Source organism: Cibotium barometz, chromosome 39, assembly GCF_041138505.1.
Source record: "Cibotium barometz isolate CiBa-2024 chromosome 39, ASM4113850v1, whole genome shotgun sequence".
Classification (NCBI taxonomy): domain Eukaryota; kingdom Viridiplantae; phylum Streptophyta; class Polypodiopsida; order Cyatheales; family Cibotiaceae; genus Cibotium; species Cibotium barometz.
Genome location: NC_141084.1, coordinates 37,121,114 through 37,138,857, shown reverse-complemented (window position 1 = coordinate 37,138,857; position 17,744 = coordinate 37,121,114). Strand labels below are relative to the sequence as shown.

At 40.2% G+C, this 17,744-nt stretch overlaps 1 protein-coding gene across 1 annotated transcript; it reads left to right on the top strand.

The window, feature by feature from the left end:
• Positions 1 to 11,386: 11,386 nt before the first annotated feature.
• On the top strand, positions 11,387 to 13,798 carry LOC147616045 (expansin-A11-like). The gene is made up of 3 exons (XM_086778061.1): positions 11,387 to 11,763; positions 12,648 to 12,945; positions 13,163 to 13,798. The coding sequence occupies exons 1-3, from the start codon at positions 11,604 to 11,606 to the stop codon at positions 13,467 to 13,469; spliced, it is 765 nt and encodes a 254-aa protein (XP_086634187.1). The 5' UTR covers positions 11,387 to 11,603; the 3' UTR covers positions 13,470 to 13,798.
• Positions 13,799 to 17,744: the final 3,946 nt, after the last annotated feature.

Genomic DNA, 17,744 nt, shown 5'->3' with positions numbered 1-17,744 from the left:
TGGATTGATGAGATTGATGTGGATTGATGTGCGAAGCAATGTGTATTGACGTGGATGTCATGTGGATTGATGTGGATTTATGTGGTTGATGTGAATGAATGTGGAAATGATGTGGGATGATGCGAATGAGTGTGAAAATGATGTGGGATGATGTGAATGAATGTGGAAATGATGTGGGATGATGCGAATGAGTGTGGAAATGATGTGAATGAATGTGGAAATGATGTAGGATGCTGTGAATGAATGTGGAATGATGTGAATTGATGTGGAATGATGTGATGTGAATTGATGTGAAATGATGAGAAATGATGAGGAATGATGTGGAAAGATGGGAATTTAGTTTGAAAACTGAATTTGTATGTGAAACCTGTTTTTTAAAGATTGTTTTACGTTAAGAATGCTATGGGAAGCATTTTGACTATCTTATGGAGTAAGGTTGTAGGGACCTAAGTGGAAAATGTTGCAAAAGCTGATGGAGAGTCAAAGAAGGACATCTCGCATGGCAAGATCGGTCGAGGTCTTGACTAGCCTCAGTTCGGTTAAATGGTGAGCTTCCGATTACGGTGGATGAGGGGCCAAGGACGTGGCCTATGAGTGAAGTGCTAGGTCACCTACGAAGGAGCCTAAAGGGTGCTGACCATACGGTGCTCAAGCTCTGGGTTGCCTAGGATACCCATGCATGCATTGAGGAACAAAATGAGTTGGAGTTGTTTTTTGAACACGGGCATGGATCTGATTGATTGGCCTTGCTGGTCTTCAAACGGATGAGTTCATGGCTCTTTAAATGGATCTTGTTGGTTGATCTAGCTGACCTTCAACAGAGAGTCCATATGGATTTTATAAGATTATACTCCTAGGTACTATGGGCTAGGAACTATTGAAAAGGCCCTTGAGTGACCAGGTGGTAAGCATTCTGGTTGCCAATGGTGCGATACGTATGCTGAGGAAGGAATGAATGGAATACTTGATTATATTCATGGGTACTATGGGGAGACTATGGGCTAGGAACTATCAAAAAGGCCCCTTAGTGAAGTAGTAGGTGAGCCTAGAGGGGCTGACCAGGTAGTGAGCATTCTGGGTGCCGATGATGCCATAGGTACACTGAGGAAGGAATGACTAGAATTTGGATTTTATGGTTGGAAAGTGGAAAATTTGGAATTAGATGTTGGAAATGGAATACTGAGGATTATGATGGAAACACTATGGTTTTATTGCAATGCTGTTTTGGAAATAGTTGAATTAAGAAAAGGTAATTTGATATCAGGTGCGTAAGTGGTGTGTCTATTTAAATTTTGCATGAGTGCCAGCTAGGGGACCTAGGAACTCTTTTTCCTGGTACTCGGGACAAAACCTAACCAAAGTTTTATAATGGATCCTATCAATACAGTGGTTGGGCGGTTGGCCAACCCATGGGATAGGCTGGATCGATGGATTCCTATAGTAAAATTCAATTCTGTTCAAGTTACTATAGTTGAAGTAAGCCGCTGGATAATTCTTGTTCTATCGAAAAGAATCAACGGCTGTGCCTCTTTTGATGGGAAAAAAAGCGTTGGTCTTTATGAACCAAGTGCAAGTTCCTCCTTGAACTGGCCATGTGACCCCAGGGTTCGGTCGGAATATAAAGGATAGTTAAGGCTCTTGACTACGTTAGAAGATTTTTCCTAGAGGAATCGCCTATGCTTTTTGGGTGAGGAAATTTTTTTTCAGGTTCGATTTTGGAAGAGCCGCCCGACTAGTCCCTTGCCCAGACATTTGTGGGGCGAGGCCCTGAGTGGGAAGCTCTACCGTGCACGTGAGGTTGCTACTTCCGTTGCTAGAACTCCAGAGTTCGTTGCGCAGAGAGGGCGGGGATCTCACATTGCTAGTGTCTTTGATTAGCTTGATTGGAGTGCAAATCCACCGGTTGGTTGTTTGATTTTTTTTTTGGGTTTTTGATGGTGATTATATTGGGAGCATTGAAGGTTAATCGAGCATTATAGTGTTTAAATCTTCACCGAGCATAGCAAGTGCTCTCACATTGCCCTTAACATTCATGCAAAACCTTGATTTTCTATTCCTTTTTTCTTCAAGTTTGCATCTTAGTTTAATCTATAAATTAATCTTAATTAGTAAGTTTTAATTATGCATTGTATGCACCAATAGATAGATAGAGATTAGTTCTAGCTCTCTATTGAATCAAAAACATAGAAAATTAGTGGAAAAATAACTGAATCAGCAAGAATTTGAGAAAAAAACTAGGCAAAAATGCACTTTGTTGGCTGCTCTGAGAAGTGAACGGCCATTCACTTGATAGGCCACGGCGGTGGCACATCTACCATGCCCATTCCTTGCCTTTGCTGACTAAATCTAGTAAGATTTTTTGCTTGAATGTGGTAGTTGCATTGATAATTAGAATATTTGCATTAAATTGAGAATTTAATTGCATTCAATCAAGTGGGTGTAATTGAATTGTCAGAGAATATTATGGGAGGTTGTCAGACCTATAACCTTAAATTCCCAGACAAATCTTAAAAATTTTCAAATTTGATAGTTCCACGACTATTCCGAACGTGCCACGCTCGTGACATTCCCTCTGTTCTTCTTATGGGAGCAAACGCCTGTTCCATTCAGCCTTTGGAAGTGAACGTACGTGGAATCTTCGCCACGCCCGTTCCATTCTTAACCCAACTTGGAAAACTTGTTCCTTTCCATTCTTGAGCGAACGCCCATTCCTTCCTTCATTTCAAAAGCGCACACCCGTGCTCTTCTGAAAGTGAGTGTCCGTACCATCTTTCCCTAAGAAGCGTATATGTGTTCCCTTCTCATTTTGAAAGTGTACACCCATTCCCTTCAAAGCGTACGGCCGTATCATTTCCTAAAAAAAAAACCTTTTCATATATTGGTTTGGCACAACAGTTCCACATTTCCATACACCTACGATCAGGTATATTGATGCAAAATAACCCTCTTTCGACAAAGTAAACTCTGTTGAAGCTCCCTTGCTTATAAGGTTGGACCCATCGGTCAATACGGCGTGGAGTCAAACGGTGCTTGTCTTTGATAGCACAAGTGAAAGCGAAGACCACCCCAGAACAAGACAAGGAACTCCTGACCTCGAGACATGAGAGCCTGAACTTCAGTGCATGGATAGACCCCATCTGTCCAAGAGCAAGCTCCTACCTCTCCCATACATTCGCAGAGAAGTTTTACTTCGAGGCTCAACAATTTTATCCTGGGAAATACACAGTTGGAGGAACCGCAATATGGACCAACCACAAGAAAGCGAGCCCACTTTGTCTTTAGATCCTAGAGCAAAAGCAAGGGCAAAGTGAAAGCCAATAGACCCAAACTGAACCACTAGTCGTGCCTATTTTAGGTGTAGCTGATCCTTATAAGGCCCAAAGACCTATACAAAACCTAGGGCTAGGTCTATCATATCAAGGACCAGAAACATCTCACCAAAGGGAAAGGGTCTACCTAGGCCCTTCACATCAACCCGGTCCGCCTGTATATTAGCACCACAAGGAGTCTACGGTGGGTACCACACGTGGGACCACAAGGGGTACATGCTAACCCACATGCTAACCCACCTATCAGATAAGGGCCTCCAATGGTATATTATTCTCCTAGCCCTGCTTCTCCACCAACCTTTCCTCAAACTACACCCACTCCAGCCATGGTAGGGATGACACCAAAAATGTTGAGATTAGAGATGGAAATGGGGAGAGGGGTGGCTGCTGCGAGCATCCCAATGTCCCAGCACCAGTACAACTTTCACCTGCACCAAGATTGGCAAAACAAACCTACTAACATCTTGAGATTTATAACTAAGTTTGATGGGACTGAAGATCCCATCCCACACCTGAAGATGTTTAATTAGATTTGCGAAGCCTTTGGCCATGTAGAAGATCAAGTCAAGGTGAGTGTCTTTGGGCTAGATCCTTAGTAAGAGGATGATTTTCAATGATGATCTCTTTTTTCAATCTAAACTCTAGGCTTGATGAGCTAGAGAATGAGAATTGATATTTTCATGATTTTAATTTAGTAAAAATGATGATTAAGTCTTTTTAGATTGATTTTCAATGATGATCTCTTGTTTCAATCTAAACTCTAGGCTTGATGAACTAGAGAATGAGAAATGATATTTTCATGATTTTAATTTAGTAAAAATGATGATTAAGTCTTTTTAGATTGATTATGAGTAGGAAAAATCACATGAACTCATTCTGAATTGAGAGGGGATTATACTAACAATTTTAAAAATGAGGAATGGTTATTCTAGGTTAAGTAAGATAAATAATCATAATTATGTTTATAATTATGGCTATAGCTTTTCTCTCTCTTTCCTCTATTATTATTGCACCCTTGGGTGCTGGTGGGGATTTATTTTGTAGGTTTGCGCATAAGCTTTATGCATAAGCCTCATGCATAAGGCCTCATGCATAGTTTTATGCTTAAGGCCTTATGCATAGTGCCTTATGCATAATGCTTTATGCATAAGCTTTATGCATAAGGCCTCATGCATAAAACATTATGCTTAAAGCTTTATTATGCATAAGGCCTTTCCATGCTTTATGCATAAGCTTTAGCATAGCTTGCATAAGGCTTGTATAGCGGCGTAGTTTGCATAAGGCTTGCATAGCGGCATAGCTTGCATAAGCTTTTGTATGTATGCATTACTAATATTTTCCTCACCCTTTTGTTGGTTTTAAAGGTCCTCTAATCCTCTCTTTCAACATCACGAAAAAAAGGTAAGTGCTTTCATATCTTTCCTCTCTTTCCTCTATTATTATTGCACCCTTGGATGTTGGGGATTTGTTTTGTACGTTTGCGCATAAGCTTTATGCATAATGCTTTATGAATAATGCTCATGCATGCTTTATGCATAAGGCCTCATGCATAAGCTTTATACATAAGGCCTCATGCATAGTTTTATGCTTAAGGCCTCATGCATAGCTTTATGCATAAGGCCTCATGCATAGTTTTATGCTTGAGGCCTCATGTTTAAGGCCTTATGCATAGTTCTTTATACATAAGGCCTCATGCATAGCTTTATGCTTAAAGCCTTGTGTATAGTGCTTTATGCATAAGCCTTATGCATAGGTCTCATGCATAGTTTTATGCTTAAGGCCTCATGCTTAAGGCCGAGTTAAGGCCTTATGCATAGTGCTTTATGCATAAGCTTTATGCTTAAGGCCTCATGCATAGCTTTAGGCATAAGGCCTCATGCATGCTTTATCTATAAGGCCTAATGCATAATGCTTTATGCAATGCTTGCGTAATGGCTTGCATAACGCATAGTGCTTTAAACATAATGCATAGTGTTTTAAACTTATACATAGTACTTTAAACATAGTGCTTGCATAAGGCTTTTTTAATATTCTCTTTGTTTGTATAGATGTGGCATGGGTCCTCCTCCTCTTGTCCCACAGACCCATAGGTTGAGGCTCTCCATCGAGTCTCAATGACAGTTTGCTAAGGAGGTAGATGGCAGATTTGGCTATACTCCCACCCTCGAGTACTTAGCAGCCGCCCACAGCCCAACAAAGTCCCTTGCCGGGCACTTTACCCTTGCCATGCACTTCACCTACCTTTACATTCACCGTTCATCTATGAGCCCCACTTAGTGCTATAACATCTCCTACACCTCCACCTTCAGGAGATGTGACACCTCACAGTCATCATGGCTCTCATGAGAGTGGCAGTCGTCGTCGTATAGGTAGGGTAGTCGTGGAGATAGTGGCGATCGTACCTCACGCTAGCACTGAGAGTGGAGGTAGAGGAGATAGAGGATGCCTAGGGCAGTGCTTTGGGGGTGGGGAGAGTTCTTCAAAGTCACCACCACATCATGGTGATATATCATATTATGATATCACAGATGTGGGTGGCATAGTTGATGACTCTCGGGAAGAAGGTGGTAAACTACTTGCGCCAAGTAGTTTTTGCACACTATAAAGATTGCTTTATACATTTTAAGCAGCAAAGGGAAAGCTTAGTGGATGATTGAATTAAAGCTGTCCACAAGAAGTATCCTAATCCTCATGACCAAAGGTTTAACAGTAGATGGACGTGACACAAAATCAAAGACATAGTTAAGAATAGGAGGTCTCTAGTAAGGAGACATGCAAAGGAGGAGAAAGTCCGAATAGATGCCGGACAAAATGGACACCGTAAGCTATCTATTGCTCATAAGGGTGAGTGGAAGAAAGCCAAGAAGAAGCTCTTAGAAGGAGTAGTGAACGAGCAACAACACAGAGAAGTGCAGCGAATACAAATGGAGCGATATGGATCGTTGCACTTGGAATCTGGAGGTCGTGCATCATGGGAGGCCGAGTTTGTATGTATAATGCAACTTCATGTCTTTTCTTTGTATTCTCTCTATTTGAGTCATGTTATAATGTTTGTCTTGTGATGTAATGTGACTTTGTGGGTGGGGGTAGAGATCCTACCCCAGCAGATACTGGCTACCATCGTCGCCATAGTAGAGGAGATACATGGGACTACCTTCACGATGAAGGGATCATCTTTGACGAACAATACAATCGAGCAAGGAGAACACCAATGCATGTAATACTTTTTATTTTTATTTATATATATCTTCACTTTGTGTAGGCACAAGGTGGACAAGATGACTCGAAGAGTGATGACTCCTCTGAGTAGTCGCTCGCTAGTTTTTCTTCATGTATAGTTTTGGTTTATGTAACTATGTTTCTTTTTCAAGCCTCATGTGGCTACCATCATGTATGGACAACTTCTTGGATATAAGATGAAATTATTCATCTTCTTTATGTATCTATGTTTTTTATTCAAGCCTTATGTGGCTACGATCATGTATGGACAAATTTTTGGATATAAATATAATTTCTCATCTTCTTTAATCAATATTCGAAGTGTGTTCACAAATCTTTTTGTGCATATCTATCTTTAATTTAAATTTTTATATTGATATCTTTGCTGATCTTGATTCGTTCTATGTACAAGTAAGCAAAACCTTAAACCACAGAGCTGCCTGTGCAGAAAATGCAGCTGTACATCTATAGATACCTATCGGTAGACGCACTTATAAACGCGCCCATAACATTTTTAACCACGTTGTCAAAATACGTCTATAAACGCGCCTACGATCGCTTTTCCTTGTAGTGCATATCACATGGCATGCACCCAGGCACCTTGGGATCAAGATGAAATTTTACAGAGAGGTTTTCCTATGGATCACAACTGATGGCTTCTTTCAAAATCATGGGTACCTATTCTAACATATGCCACATGCCATGATGATAAGTATTGGGTAGATCTGAGTCTCTTCACACAGTCTTAGAGTGGCAACTAAGAGAGTTGAGGGTATTGATAGAGTGGACTGCACATGCACGCTTTGTTCCCTAGAGGCGAGGAATCCTCTCACCAACACCGCTTTTTGAGAGAGGAACCCATCCATGACCCCCCACCTCTTAGACAAGTCACACAATGCACACAAAGAGAATCTCCATTTCCCTGGTGTTACCGGGTGGTTTAGATGCAACAAGCTAGGCAACCAAGACCTATTCGGCCATATAGGTACTCCGTCCTCGTCAGCTCCAAGTCCAGGAGATGCTCCTGTGATACAAATATGCCCACACATAAGATTTGGACATTGATGCCCTTTTCACACTTCCTGAGAATGATGATGAGACATCTCCACCAGCCACCCTAGCTTGATGTTCATTGGACCTTGGGACATCATCTCGTCATCGTGCTATTGTATTCTTGATGATGTATTCCTAAGGATGCTACTTCAATTTGTAGCTAGTAGACTTTTTCTAGTGTTTTATTTTTCTGTTTTACCAGGATCAGTGGTCTTTTAAAGATGCCAATAAAAGTTTCTTTCTTTCTTTCTCTCTTTTTTTTTTCTTTATTTCTCTCTCTCTCTCTCTCTCTCTCTCTCTCTCTCTCTCTCTCTCTCTCTCTCTCTTTCTGTCTCTCTCTCTCTCTCTCATGCATATGCACACACACACACACACACACACACACATGCATGGTCTACTTATATTTATGTTTTTTCGTAAGTTTTTGCCTCTTCATCTCAAGCTTGAAGCGAGGTCTTCTTTTTCCCATCAACAAGATCCACCCCTCACCTTCTCTCTTAGAGAATATAATGCAAGGATAAGGATGTTTAGCTTTATGGTAAAGCTTAGTCTTGAAGTAAAAATGTACATCGCAAGACAATTGTGTAGCTTCTCTTTAAACTTCTTCTTCCTCCTTAATTTTTGTCCACAAAATTCTAATTTCTTCATTGTAGTACATTAAAGGAATTGTGACTACATGCACTCCTTGGGTTAGGAAGAGGAGAAGAAAACAATGCTAATTAGCATATTTTTCTTCTTTCTCTTGTTATTCTCTTCATATTATTACATTGATGAAAAAGGAGCAACCTAGATTCTTCTTCTTCTTCTTCTTTTTCTTCATCATCATCTTCTTCTCTTCTTCCTCTTTTTTATGTGTAGTCATGAGAGGAAGGTAAAGAAGGAAAATAATTGAGAAAATATATACTTCTTCTTCTTGCCATTACCCTCTTCTATTTGTGTAGTATAAAACATATATAGCCCCTTGTTTATGTGTTGCGTACAAGGGGTTTTGTAATGATGCTGAATTGAGGTGTTAGGGTGAGGTATGGGATGACTTACTTTTTTATGGCAAATATTCAATTCTATTTTTTGATATATAGATATATATTATTGAAAACACAAGTTTCTTCCCAGGAAGAGAAGGATTTTGGAGATGACCGTCTCCGCCTTCACAAACACGACGTTAAAGAAGACTTTACCTAAGTAAAAAACTTGCGAGACCACTCTATCATGCAAAACCTCTTCATCAAGCCATTTACCTAGTTCTTCTTTCCCTGGTGGCTTCCCTGGTTACATTATTTGTACATTGTATGCAGGAATCGCTCCCCTTGCTCTTCTTTTTGAAAAACAAATATTCAACTGTCTAAAATGCTTGAACTAGATGATGATTCTTTCTTTCTTTCCAAGAGGAAAACTTCAAAATGTTATTGTTCTACATTGGCAGAGCCGCATTTCCATGAAAATAACCGAGTAATTAGATGACATCAATCGTACATTGGTGGTGGCCTAGAGTAAATAGAAAACTTTAGTTATCCTCCAATGGCAAATGTAACCAACATCTTAAAGGACTGGTCAAATCAACCACCTTCTTAACACTTAGCTTTCTACTTCAAAACTCCTCACGTTACACGTTTTGGACAGCTTTTTCTAAGTCTCAGCCAATCGTTGCCTGTTAATTCCAATATAAATTTTATAATTTTTAAAATGTTGAACGAACTTTACAAATTGCCAGTCCGTGGCATTCAATGTGGTGGGAACTAAATCCCCGAACCGGAGGGGGGTCGGTGGGGTTCGTGCCTCGTGGTGGATGGAGTGAACAGATTCTAATAAGGTGATATAATTGGCGTGGCTTTGGTCAAACACGAAGTGTTAAAAAGTCAAGGTGAGAGCCGCTGTTGGGGCTTCGTGCTCCTCCTTTTTCCGGTGGGAGGTGTTCTCTCAAGGGTAAGCATGTGCAGAATTGCCGACCACGGAGGAATGGAAGAAACAAGCGAGGGCTAAGGGAGGAGAAGATTGGCACGGCCTGAGAGAGAGAGAGAGAGACTCACGACAAACCGCAAGTTTGCAAGGAAAGTTGGTGGGCCTGTAATAATGCATCGGTCCGCCCATCTGGGGTCAAAACCAGCCATTATATTCATATTCATGGCCGTAGGAGGAGTCATCATTCAGCACGTAAGAGAAAGAAACCTGCGGCGAAGCAACGCCTAAATTTTTCATCATGTGCCTTCCATTCAAATTAAACCGTTTGTTTTAGACATCCCATGCAAGCACCGCGTGCATTTTTGAGGTAACATGCGCATAGCTCGCTCTTTTTAGCCCTTAGCCTTGGCCTTCCATGAATACGGCTTCACATTCCAGCCATGTATACGCAAACCATGTCGTAACCCATTGTTGATCTTTCCGCTACACCTAACTCTAGAAGCTAGCATACATTTTGACATGTTCAAACACAATTTCACATTAATCATACAAAAGAAAAACTCTTTAGAAATAGTTAATGCAATAGGTACCCATCAAGTCAAGACATTGCCTTTAATGTTTGTTTAGAGTACCCTTTGCCTTTAATGTTTGTTTAGAGTGCACTTTAATAAAAATGTTCAAATACAAATTCCCATCAAGTGCTAGAAAAAAATATTCTTTTCAACCTTTAATTTAATGTTTTTTTCAACTTTTAATTTAATGTCTTTTAAACCCTTAAAATTAACCTAACTAAAATTCAGACCTAAAAATCTCTAAAAACCATATTAATTTCGGGATTTATAACTAAAATATGTTAGATTTTATCATTTAAAATTAAAGGTAATACTATATTCTAATTGAGATTTTAAAATTTCAGCTGAAAAAAGTACACTACAAAACCGATTTATGTGAACATTGTTCCCCTCAAATACATACCAAACTCTTTATAAATATTTCATGCATTGGCTTTGATGTTTGTTTAAAAGTACAATTTGCATCCATTTCACCATAGTACTCGCATGCTTATACGCCTTTAGGAACATGCGCCTAGACCTTAATCTTGGGAAAAAAAAAAAAGAGGTGAGAGTTTTGCAAACGCGCAAATTAACAATGACCCATGATGCAAGGAATTTTTGAGGTAAATACTTTAATAAAGGGCGATGACCGCAACACACAGTGGATTGATGTGATGATTCCATTGAGAAACGTAGGTATCAATACAGTTGGGGATGGATGAATAAATGAGGAATAGCTCAAGGCTTTTTCGCGGGATCGCCGCCAATAACTAGCACAATAGCACATGCAATTCTGTTACGATGTAATCGTCGAGAAGGTGGCCAAGGAGCTGAGTGGGAAAAGGGAGACTAATTGGCAAAGGCTTGCTCTTTTTGTATGCAAAAAAGACTACAACCAAGGCGGGCAGCAAGGCCAAATTTTTGATCCTAGAAGCAAAGGATAATGGGCACTTTAGAAGACTTTGAAGATTTCAACGCGAAAGGTTTTCTTTCTCTAAACCTTTATCAAAGGTTTAATGTAATTTTTTGATTTCCTTATTGCGCGAATGCTGATGACATCTTCATTTGGATGCTAGCAAGTAAAAATATCAAAGGTTTTTCCCTTCTTAGATATGAAAAATTGCCCAAGGGCATAGTAGTCTTGGGGTGATATTTGTAACGCTCAACCAGAAGTGAGAAATTAATCAAAATCTTCTAGGATATATATTATATTTAACTAATGTGCTAGGTTTGAAAAATTAACCTTAGGCCTAGGCCTAGACATACGCTTATACGTTAGGAAGGGGGAAATAGGAGGAAAATCCACTTGAAAGAATATCCTTTGTGCGGGCACGTTAAAAGAGGCTGGGCCGGTCATGAGAAGCAATTGGAGCCACGTTCTACACAAGCACAAGCTCCTATAATACATAACTTTCTTGGGCGAAAATTTGTCGCCACCATTACAAGGCTTTTTGTGCTCCTCTCCAAGCTTGGCTTAATCAACATCCCCCAACACACTAATTACCTGGCTAATTTTATCCCCTTTCTAACCGGACGGGGGAGAAAAAACATGGCTCAACTGATGAACCAGTACCTAGCACTTGTTTTCACGTTGCTTCTATCAATGCTGCTTCTTGTAAGAGACTGTGCTGGAGACTACTCCCCCTCTCTCAAGTGGAAGAAAGGCCATGCAACATTCTATGGTGGTAGTGATGCTTCCGGCACCATGGGTAAGTGCATGGAGTTTATTGGATATCATTTGCTGTTAGCTAGCTTTCTTAATCAGGGATTAAGTGAAAAAAGCAAAGCAGCTGATCATAGAGCGATGAAGGCAGTACTTTAGCTTCAAAATTTCATCTCTTCAGACGTGCAGTAGTGTGCAAGTCCATAGAAACCTCTCATGCACGTATGTAATAACAAGCAAATTTTGTTGCCTATGTGCGTATGTGATGTTCTAGAGTGAGTGATTGTGTAGAGAGAGAGAGAGATAGTGTTACTAAATAGAAACTTCTCATGCACGTATGTAAAATCAAACAACTTTTGTTGCGTGTCTGTGTGAGTGAGGGGTGTGTGAGTGATATTGTGTTTTTTTGGGGGGGGACGGGGGGGCGGGGGTATGAGAATGAGAGACAGAGAGAGACGACTCAGGTAGGATAAACATGTTTTGGTGGCAAGTGCAGGAGGTGCTCGTGGCTAGCGTGAGAGAGAGAGAGAGAGGAAGAGTGATAGGGTTACTAATAGAAACTTCTCGGGCACGTATGTAATAACAAACTAATTTTGTTGCGTGTCTGTGTGAGTTAGGGTGTGTGTGAGTGATATTGTGGTGTGTATGATAATCAGAGAGAGAGAGAGAGACGACGCAGGTAGGATAATCATGTTTAGGTGGCACGTGCAGGAGGTGCTTGTGACTAGCGCGCGAGAGAGAGAGAGTTACTAAATAGAAACTTCTCATGCACATATGTAATAACAAACAAATTTTGTGTGAGTGACGGGGTGTTCGAGTGATATTGTGCGCCCGGGGAGGGGAGGGGGGGGTAAGAATGAATGAGAGAGAGAGAGAGAGAGAGAGAGAGACGACGCACGTAGGATAAACATGTTTTGGTGGCACGTGCAGGAGGGGCTTGTGGCTATGGAAACTTGTACAACACCGGGTATGGGACGGCGACGACGGCGCTGAGCGCACCGCTATTTAAAGGGGGTATAAGGTGCGGGGCGTGCTTCCAGCTCAAGTGCTACGGGGCCAATGCGGGCTGCACGGGTGGCAGCATCATCGTCACGGCCACCAACTTCTGCCCCACCGGCAGCCTCGGCGGGTGGTGCGACCCCCCGCGCGTTCACTTCGATATGGCCGAGCCTGCCTTCATCCAGATCGCCGAGGCCATCGCAGGCGTTGTGCCCGTCAAATTCAGAAGGTTCTTCATGTCCACTTGCAGCTTAAAATAATGAAGGAATCGATTTATTAAATTCGAAAAGAAGTTAATCATATGGGCTTAATCAATTGACTTTGCATAAGCTAAAAAGGATGATTACGTAAGGAAGATGATAATATAAGTAAAAATTACAAATGGGCAATGATGAATTGCCTCTTCCATAATCCTGCAAGTTCACTTTTTGTCTTTTGGAGTGCAGGGTGAAGTGCAACAAGAGTGGGGGGATCGAGTTCACCATGAATGGGAACCCTTACTTCAACCTAGTTTTGGTTACGAACGTCGGAGGCGCAGGGGATGTGACGGGAGTGCGCATCAAGGGCTCCAACACGGGGTGGATTAAGATGACAAGGAACTGGGGGCAGAACTGGCAATGCACCACCAACCTGGTGGGCCAAAGCCTCTCCTTCCTTGTCGTGACAAGCGACGGCGCATCCTGCGTGAGCTACGACGCCGCCGACTCTAACTGGCAATTCGGCCAAACTTTTGCAGGAAACCAGTACCCTTAGCATATATATTAACCATGAAAGAAGGGCCGCGCCGCCGCGGCTCCATTGGATAATATATTCATCCTGGAGCTTCTCCTTGTTTTTTCAAGCGTATTATTACCACCTCCACCACCTCCTCATATGCTTTCCCTTGCCATTTATTGGCTCGAGGGACCTTTTGCATGTACAGTCCTCTGCAATTTGTGTACTAATTCGTTAAAAAAAAACATCGTGATGGAGCTGCGCCTTCTCTAGACGCGGCTCCCCTTTGTCTGCTTTCAACAAACATTCTTTCTGTGAGGAATGTATATGTACATGCCACATTTGTGTCATAAACTCGATTACTTCTCGAATAACTTAATTAGCAATGGCAAATCTTAATTTTAAAGTGTGACATTAGATAATGGGTCTCTAGGTCTCAATGTATATCTTTTCTCGAATGATCTAACAAAATAAAACAACTACTCAGTTCTCCCACTAGCAGTGACGTAACAGAACACTGCACATGCATGCATACTAGGAATCGTCTCTATATAAGATAGGTTCACAATATTTTTAGATACATCAAGGGTTTATTTGTGTACATATCATAGAGCTCATAGAGAGCTATACGTAGGCATATAGCTCACAGCGAGCCCTATGCATAGAGAGCTATATCTAGGGATAGAGCACTCTATGCATATGTAGACTGCTCTATCCATGGATCTTTACATTTGCATAAGGACTCTTACCTTATGCATTGATCTCTATGCATCTGTAGAGCACTCTATGCATGCATAAGCATGCAATATAGAGGCTATTTCATTTGCATAAGGGCTCTACCTTATGAATGGAGCTTAAAAAGATCTCTATCCATAAGGTATGCATAGCTTAGATTACCTTCCATAAAACCATAATATAAAAGAATTACGTTTAGTGTTGTAGCTCACCCTCAAGAGCTAGGTAAAGAGAGCATCCACTAAAGAGTCTTTATAATACGACAACATCGAACACACATAAACAAACAAAGGAATATTAAATAGTAGGAGAGAGGGATTGGAGAAGAGGAATTTAAAAGAACATAGAAAATATAAACATTTTCATTGAAAAATATAGAAGGGAGGAGACACGTACCTTGTGATTGAGAGAACTATGCTAATCGAAGAGCAGGGAAGGAAGAAGATGAATGAGATAATGGAAGAGCAATATAGGTAATAAGGTCATGCAATGAGAGGTACTACAATGCTTGGTGAGAGAATTCAATTTACTGCGTCAATGTGGCTATCTATGCGGCTATACAAAAGGCAATTTACACTAATAGCTACATGTATAGGTGTGAAAATAGCCATGCCATGGTCATTGCCACCACTATCACTACTTGCACCAATCTCTCACTAATTTCTCTCAATATTTCATGGTTACCTTTTGCAGTCGCATGCCTTCAATCTCTCTTTGTGTAGTGCACCTTCTTGTTTTTTTAATATTGCACCTTTATATATAAGAGAGATTGCAATGTATAAAATCTCTACATATAGAACTCTCTTTGTAGCTTAGAGTGAGCTATAGAAAACACTCTTATGCTTTTTATTAATATATTTGTGTAGTAGGTGGTTGACCTCAAATGTTTCCATATAGTGCTATACCTTTTGGATAGAGATATCCATGTTTGCATAGAGTGCTCTATGCATGGAATTAACTCTCTGTACATGCATAGGGCTATCTATAAGCTCTATGCATGCATAGGCTCTTTTCATGGAATTATCTCTCTATACATGCATAGGGCTATCTATGAGCTCTATGCATGCATATAGTGCTCTACCTTATGGATGAAGCTCTCTATGAGCTCTATGCATGCATATAGTGCTCTACCTTATGGATGGAGCTCTCTATGAGCTCTATGCATGCATATGGCTCTTTTCATGGAATTAGCTCTCTATACATGCATAGGGCTATTTAATGGCTCTATGCATGTATAGAGTGCTCTACCTTATGGATAGAGCTCTCTATGAGCTCTACGTGCATAGGGCTCTTTGTGAGCTCTATGAATCAATATAGTTCTTTGCATTTGTGTAAGAAATTTTCTTGTTATATTCTTTTTTCTCATTGTAGACATCATTCTTCTTCGGTTAGGCCTTCACTTGCTAGCTTTCCTTTCTCTTATAGTAAGGTCTAAACCCAACACTCTTTTTTCTAATGTTGTCACACACCCCGGCACTCTCGGATCATATGAGATCTATGCATGTATATATTACTCTACGCACAGATAAATCTCTCTATGCATGCAAAATTCTCTTATAAAAATGCAATAAGCTCTATGCACGCATACAAATAATGAGGGGGAGAGGGAGATCTTGAGTTGCTTGTAAGAAAACACACACACACAAGAGAGAGAGAAAGACATGAGTGAGATGGATGACTAAATTTCATGCTATCTTCTTCTCTTCTCTACAAACCATAAACTAAAGAGATAAGAGTACATACAATAAGGTAAATTACTCTCCTACTATAATATATAAACTAAAGATATAAGAGTATATACTACAAGGGAAAGTAATCTCCTACTATAACATATAATGGTCAGTCCATAATAAAAACCTGACTATATGAGGTGGTGTTATAACTATGCCGCCATACTCTACTAATTCAAATATGGCTCTCACATAGTCTATCATCCACTGGTGGCATATTAACTATAATCTAACCAATCATTCCAATGGCATAAGTGCAGAAGCTATCACCTAGGTGGATCATCAATGTCCACAGCACTAGCTGAGCTCGATATCTTAACACTCCCCTTTGAGCCCAATTCCTCTTACTACACCCCAAGTAAGCTCCTAAACCTATGGAGCTTCTTTCTACCAAGTGCCTTTGTGAAGATATTAGCCACTTGTTCCTCTGTGTTGACATATATTAGATCTACATCACCTATTAGAACCTTCTCTCTCACAAAGTGATAATGCACCTCAATGTGCTTCATCCTACCTTGGTATACTTGGTTATTGGCCAGTTTAATGCTACTCATATTATCACAATAAACAATAATAGCCCTATCCATGGACTCACCGCAAGTAGATTTTGAAACCAAGTTACCTCACAAGACATCATAGCAATGGTCATGTACTCTACCTCTATACTCGACAAGGAAACTATCCGCTATTTCTTGGTACTCCAACTCATAACAACACTCCCAAAAGAAAACATAATGCCATTGGTAGATCTCTTGTCTATAAAACTACTCAAACTGTGGATTTTATGTACCTAAGAATCCATATAGCCACATTTAAGTGTGGCTTCGTGTGGGGGCCTGCATAAATTGACTCATCACAAGTATAATAACATAGCTCAAGTTTGGCCTAGTAATGGTCATAAGTATAACAACATAGCTCAAGTCTAGCCTAGTAATGGTCACATGTAGATCAAGCTATCCACTATGCACTGGTAAATAGTGGATTTCTCTAAAAGCTCACCTATATATGTGAAAAGCTTTGTGTTCTACTTTAATGGCAATGAAATAGGCTTATAGCCTATTATACCATACTTGGATAACATGTCCAAGGAATGCCATGAGGTGATCTCACCATCTCTATGTCCAAGAAATAGCACAGCTCAACCAAATCCTTGATCTCAAACTTCTGCTTTCAAAATGTCAGTATCACTCAACGAGTGATAATCAAGTCATCCACATAAATGACTAATAGCATGATCCCTCTATCTATCCTTTTACATAAAGTGAAAAATCTACATTGGTATGAAATAGAATGTTAATAATACCAACCTTTCCCTATAGGTATATCAATGATATCTCTCACGGTGCCATTCTTGCAACCAAGCTCAATGTCTCCTGATAGTCAATGCTATAGGTTTACACATAGCCCTCACTATAACATGTCCAAGGCATAGCAACATTTTCTAGTAGCGTTTTAGCAGTATTTAGGTCTTCAAGATGTCGGGGCATTTTGTCGCTACCCAGCAGTGACAATAGTAGAAAAATTTTGCTTCTATTTTGTTGCTTGGCAGCGAAATTTCGTTGCCGAGCAATGACTATAGCAGTGAAATCTTGTTGATATACTGTAATTTTGCTGTTTGAAAAGCGAGCATAATAGTGAAATTTTAATACTATACTGTGATTTAAAATTTTAGAGAGTTCTTAAAGATTGCAATTTTAATACTATACTGTGATTTAAAATTTTAGAGAGTTCTTAAAGATTGCAATTAGGTTGTACATTTGGCATACATACATAAAATTATGATAGGTTGTTGAAGATTGCAATTAGATTATACATGTGACATACATACAGAAAATTAGTTTTAAAAAAC

What these genes read in the sequence shown, in the direction of transcription:
- LOC147616045 (XM_086778061.1), top strand. Translation starts at nt 11,604, where the DNA reads ATGGCTCAACTGATGAACCAGTACCTAGCACTTGTTTTCACGTTGCTT. An exon ending in TGATGCTTCCGGCACCATGG is followed by an intron (nt 11,764 to 12,647) that starts GTAAGTGCATGG and finishes TGGCACGTGCAG; the next exon opens with GAGGGGCTTGTGGCTATGGA. An exon ending in GTGCCCGTCAAATTCAGAAG is followed by an intron (nt 12,946 to 13,162) that starts GTTCTTCATGTC and finishes TTTGGAGTGCAG; the next exon opens with GGTGAAGTGCAACAAGAGTG.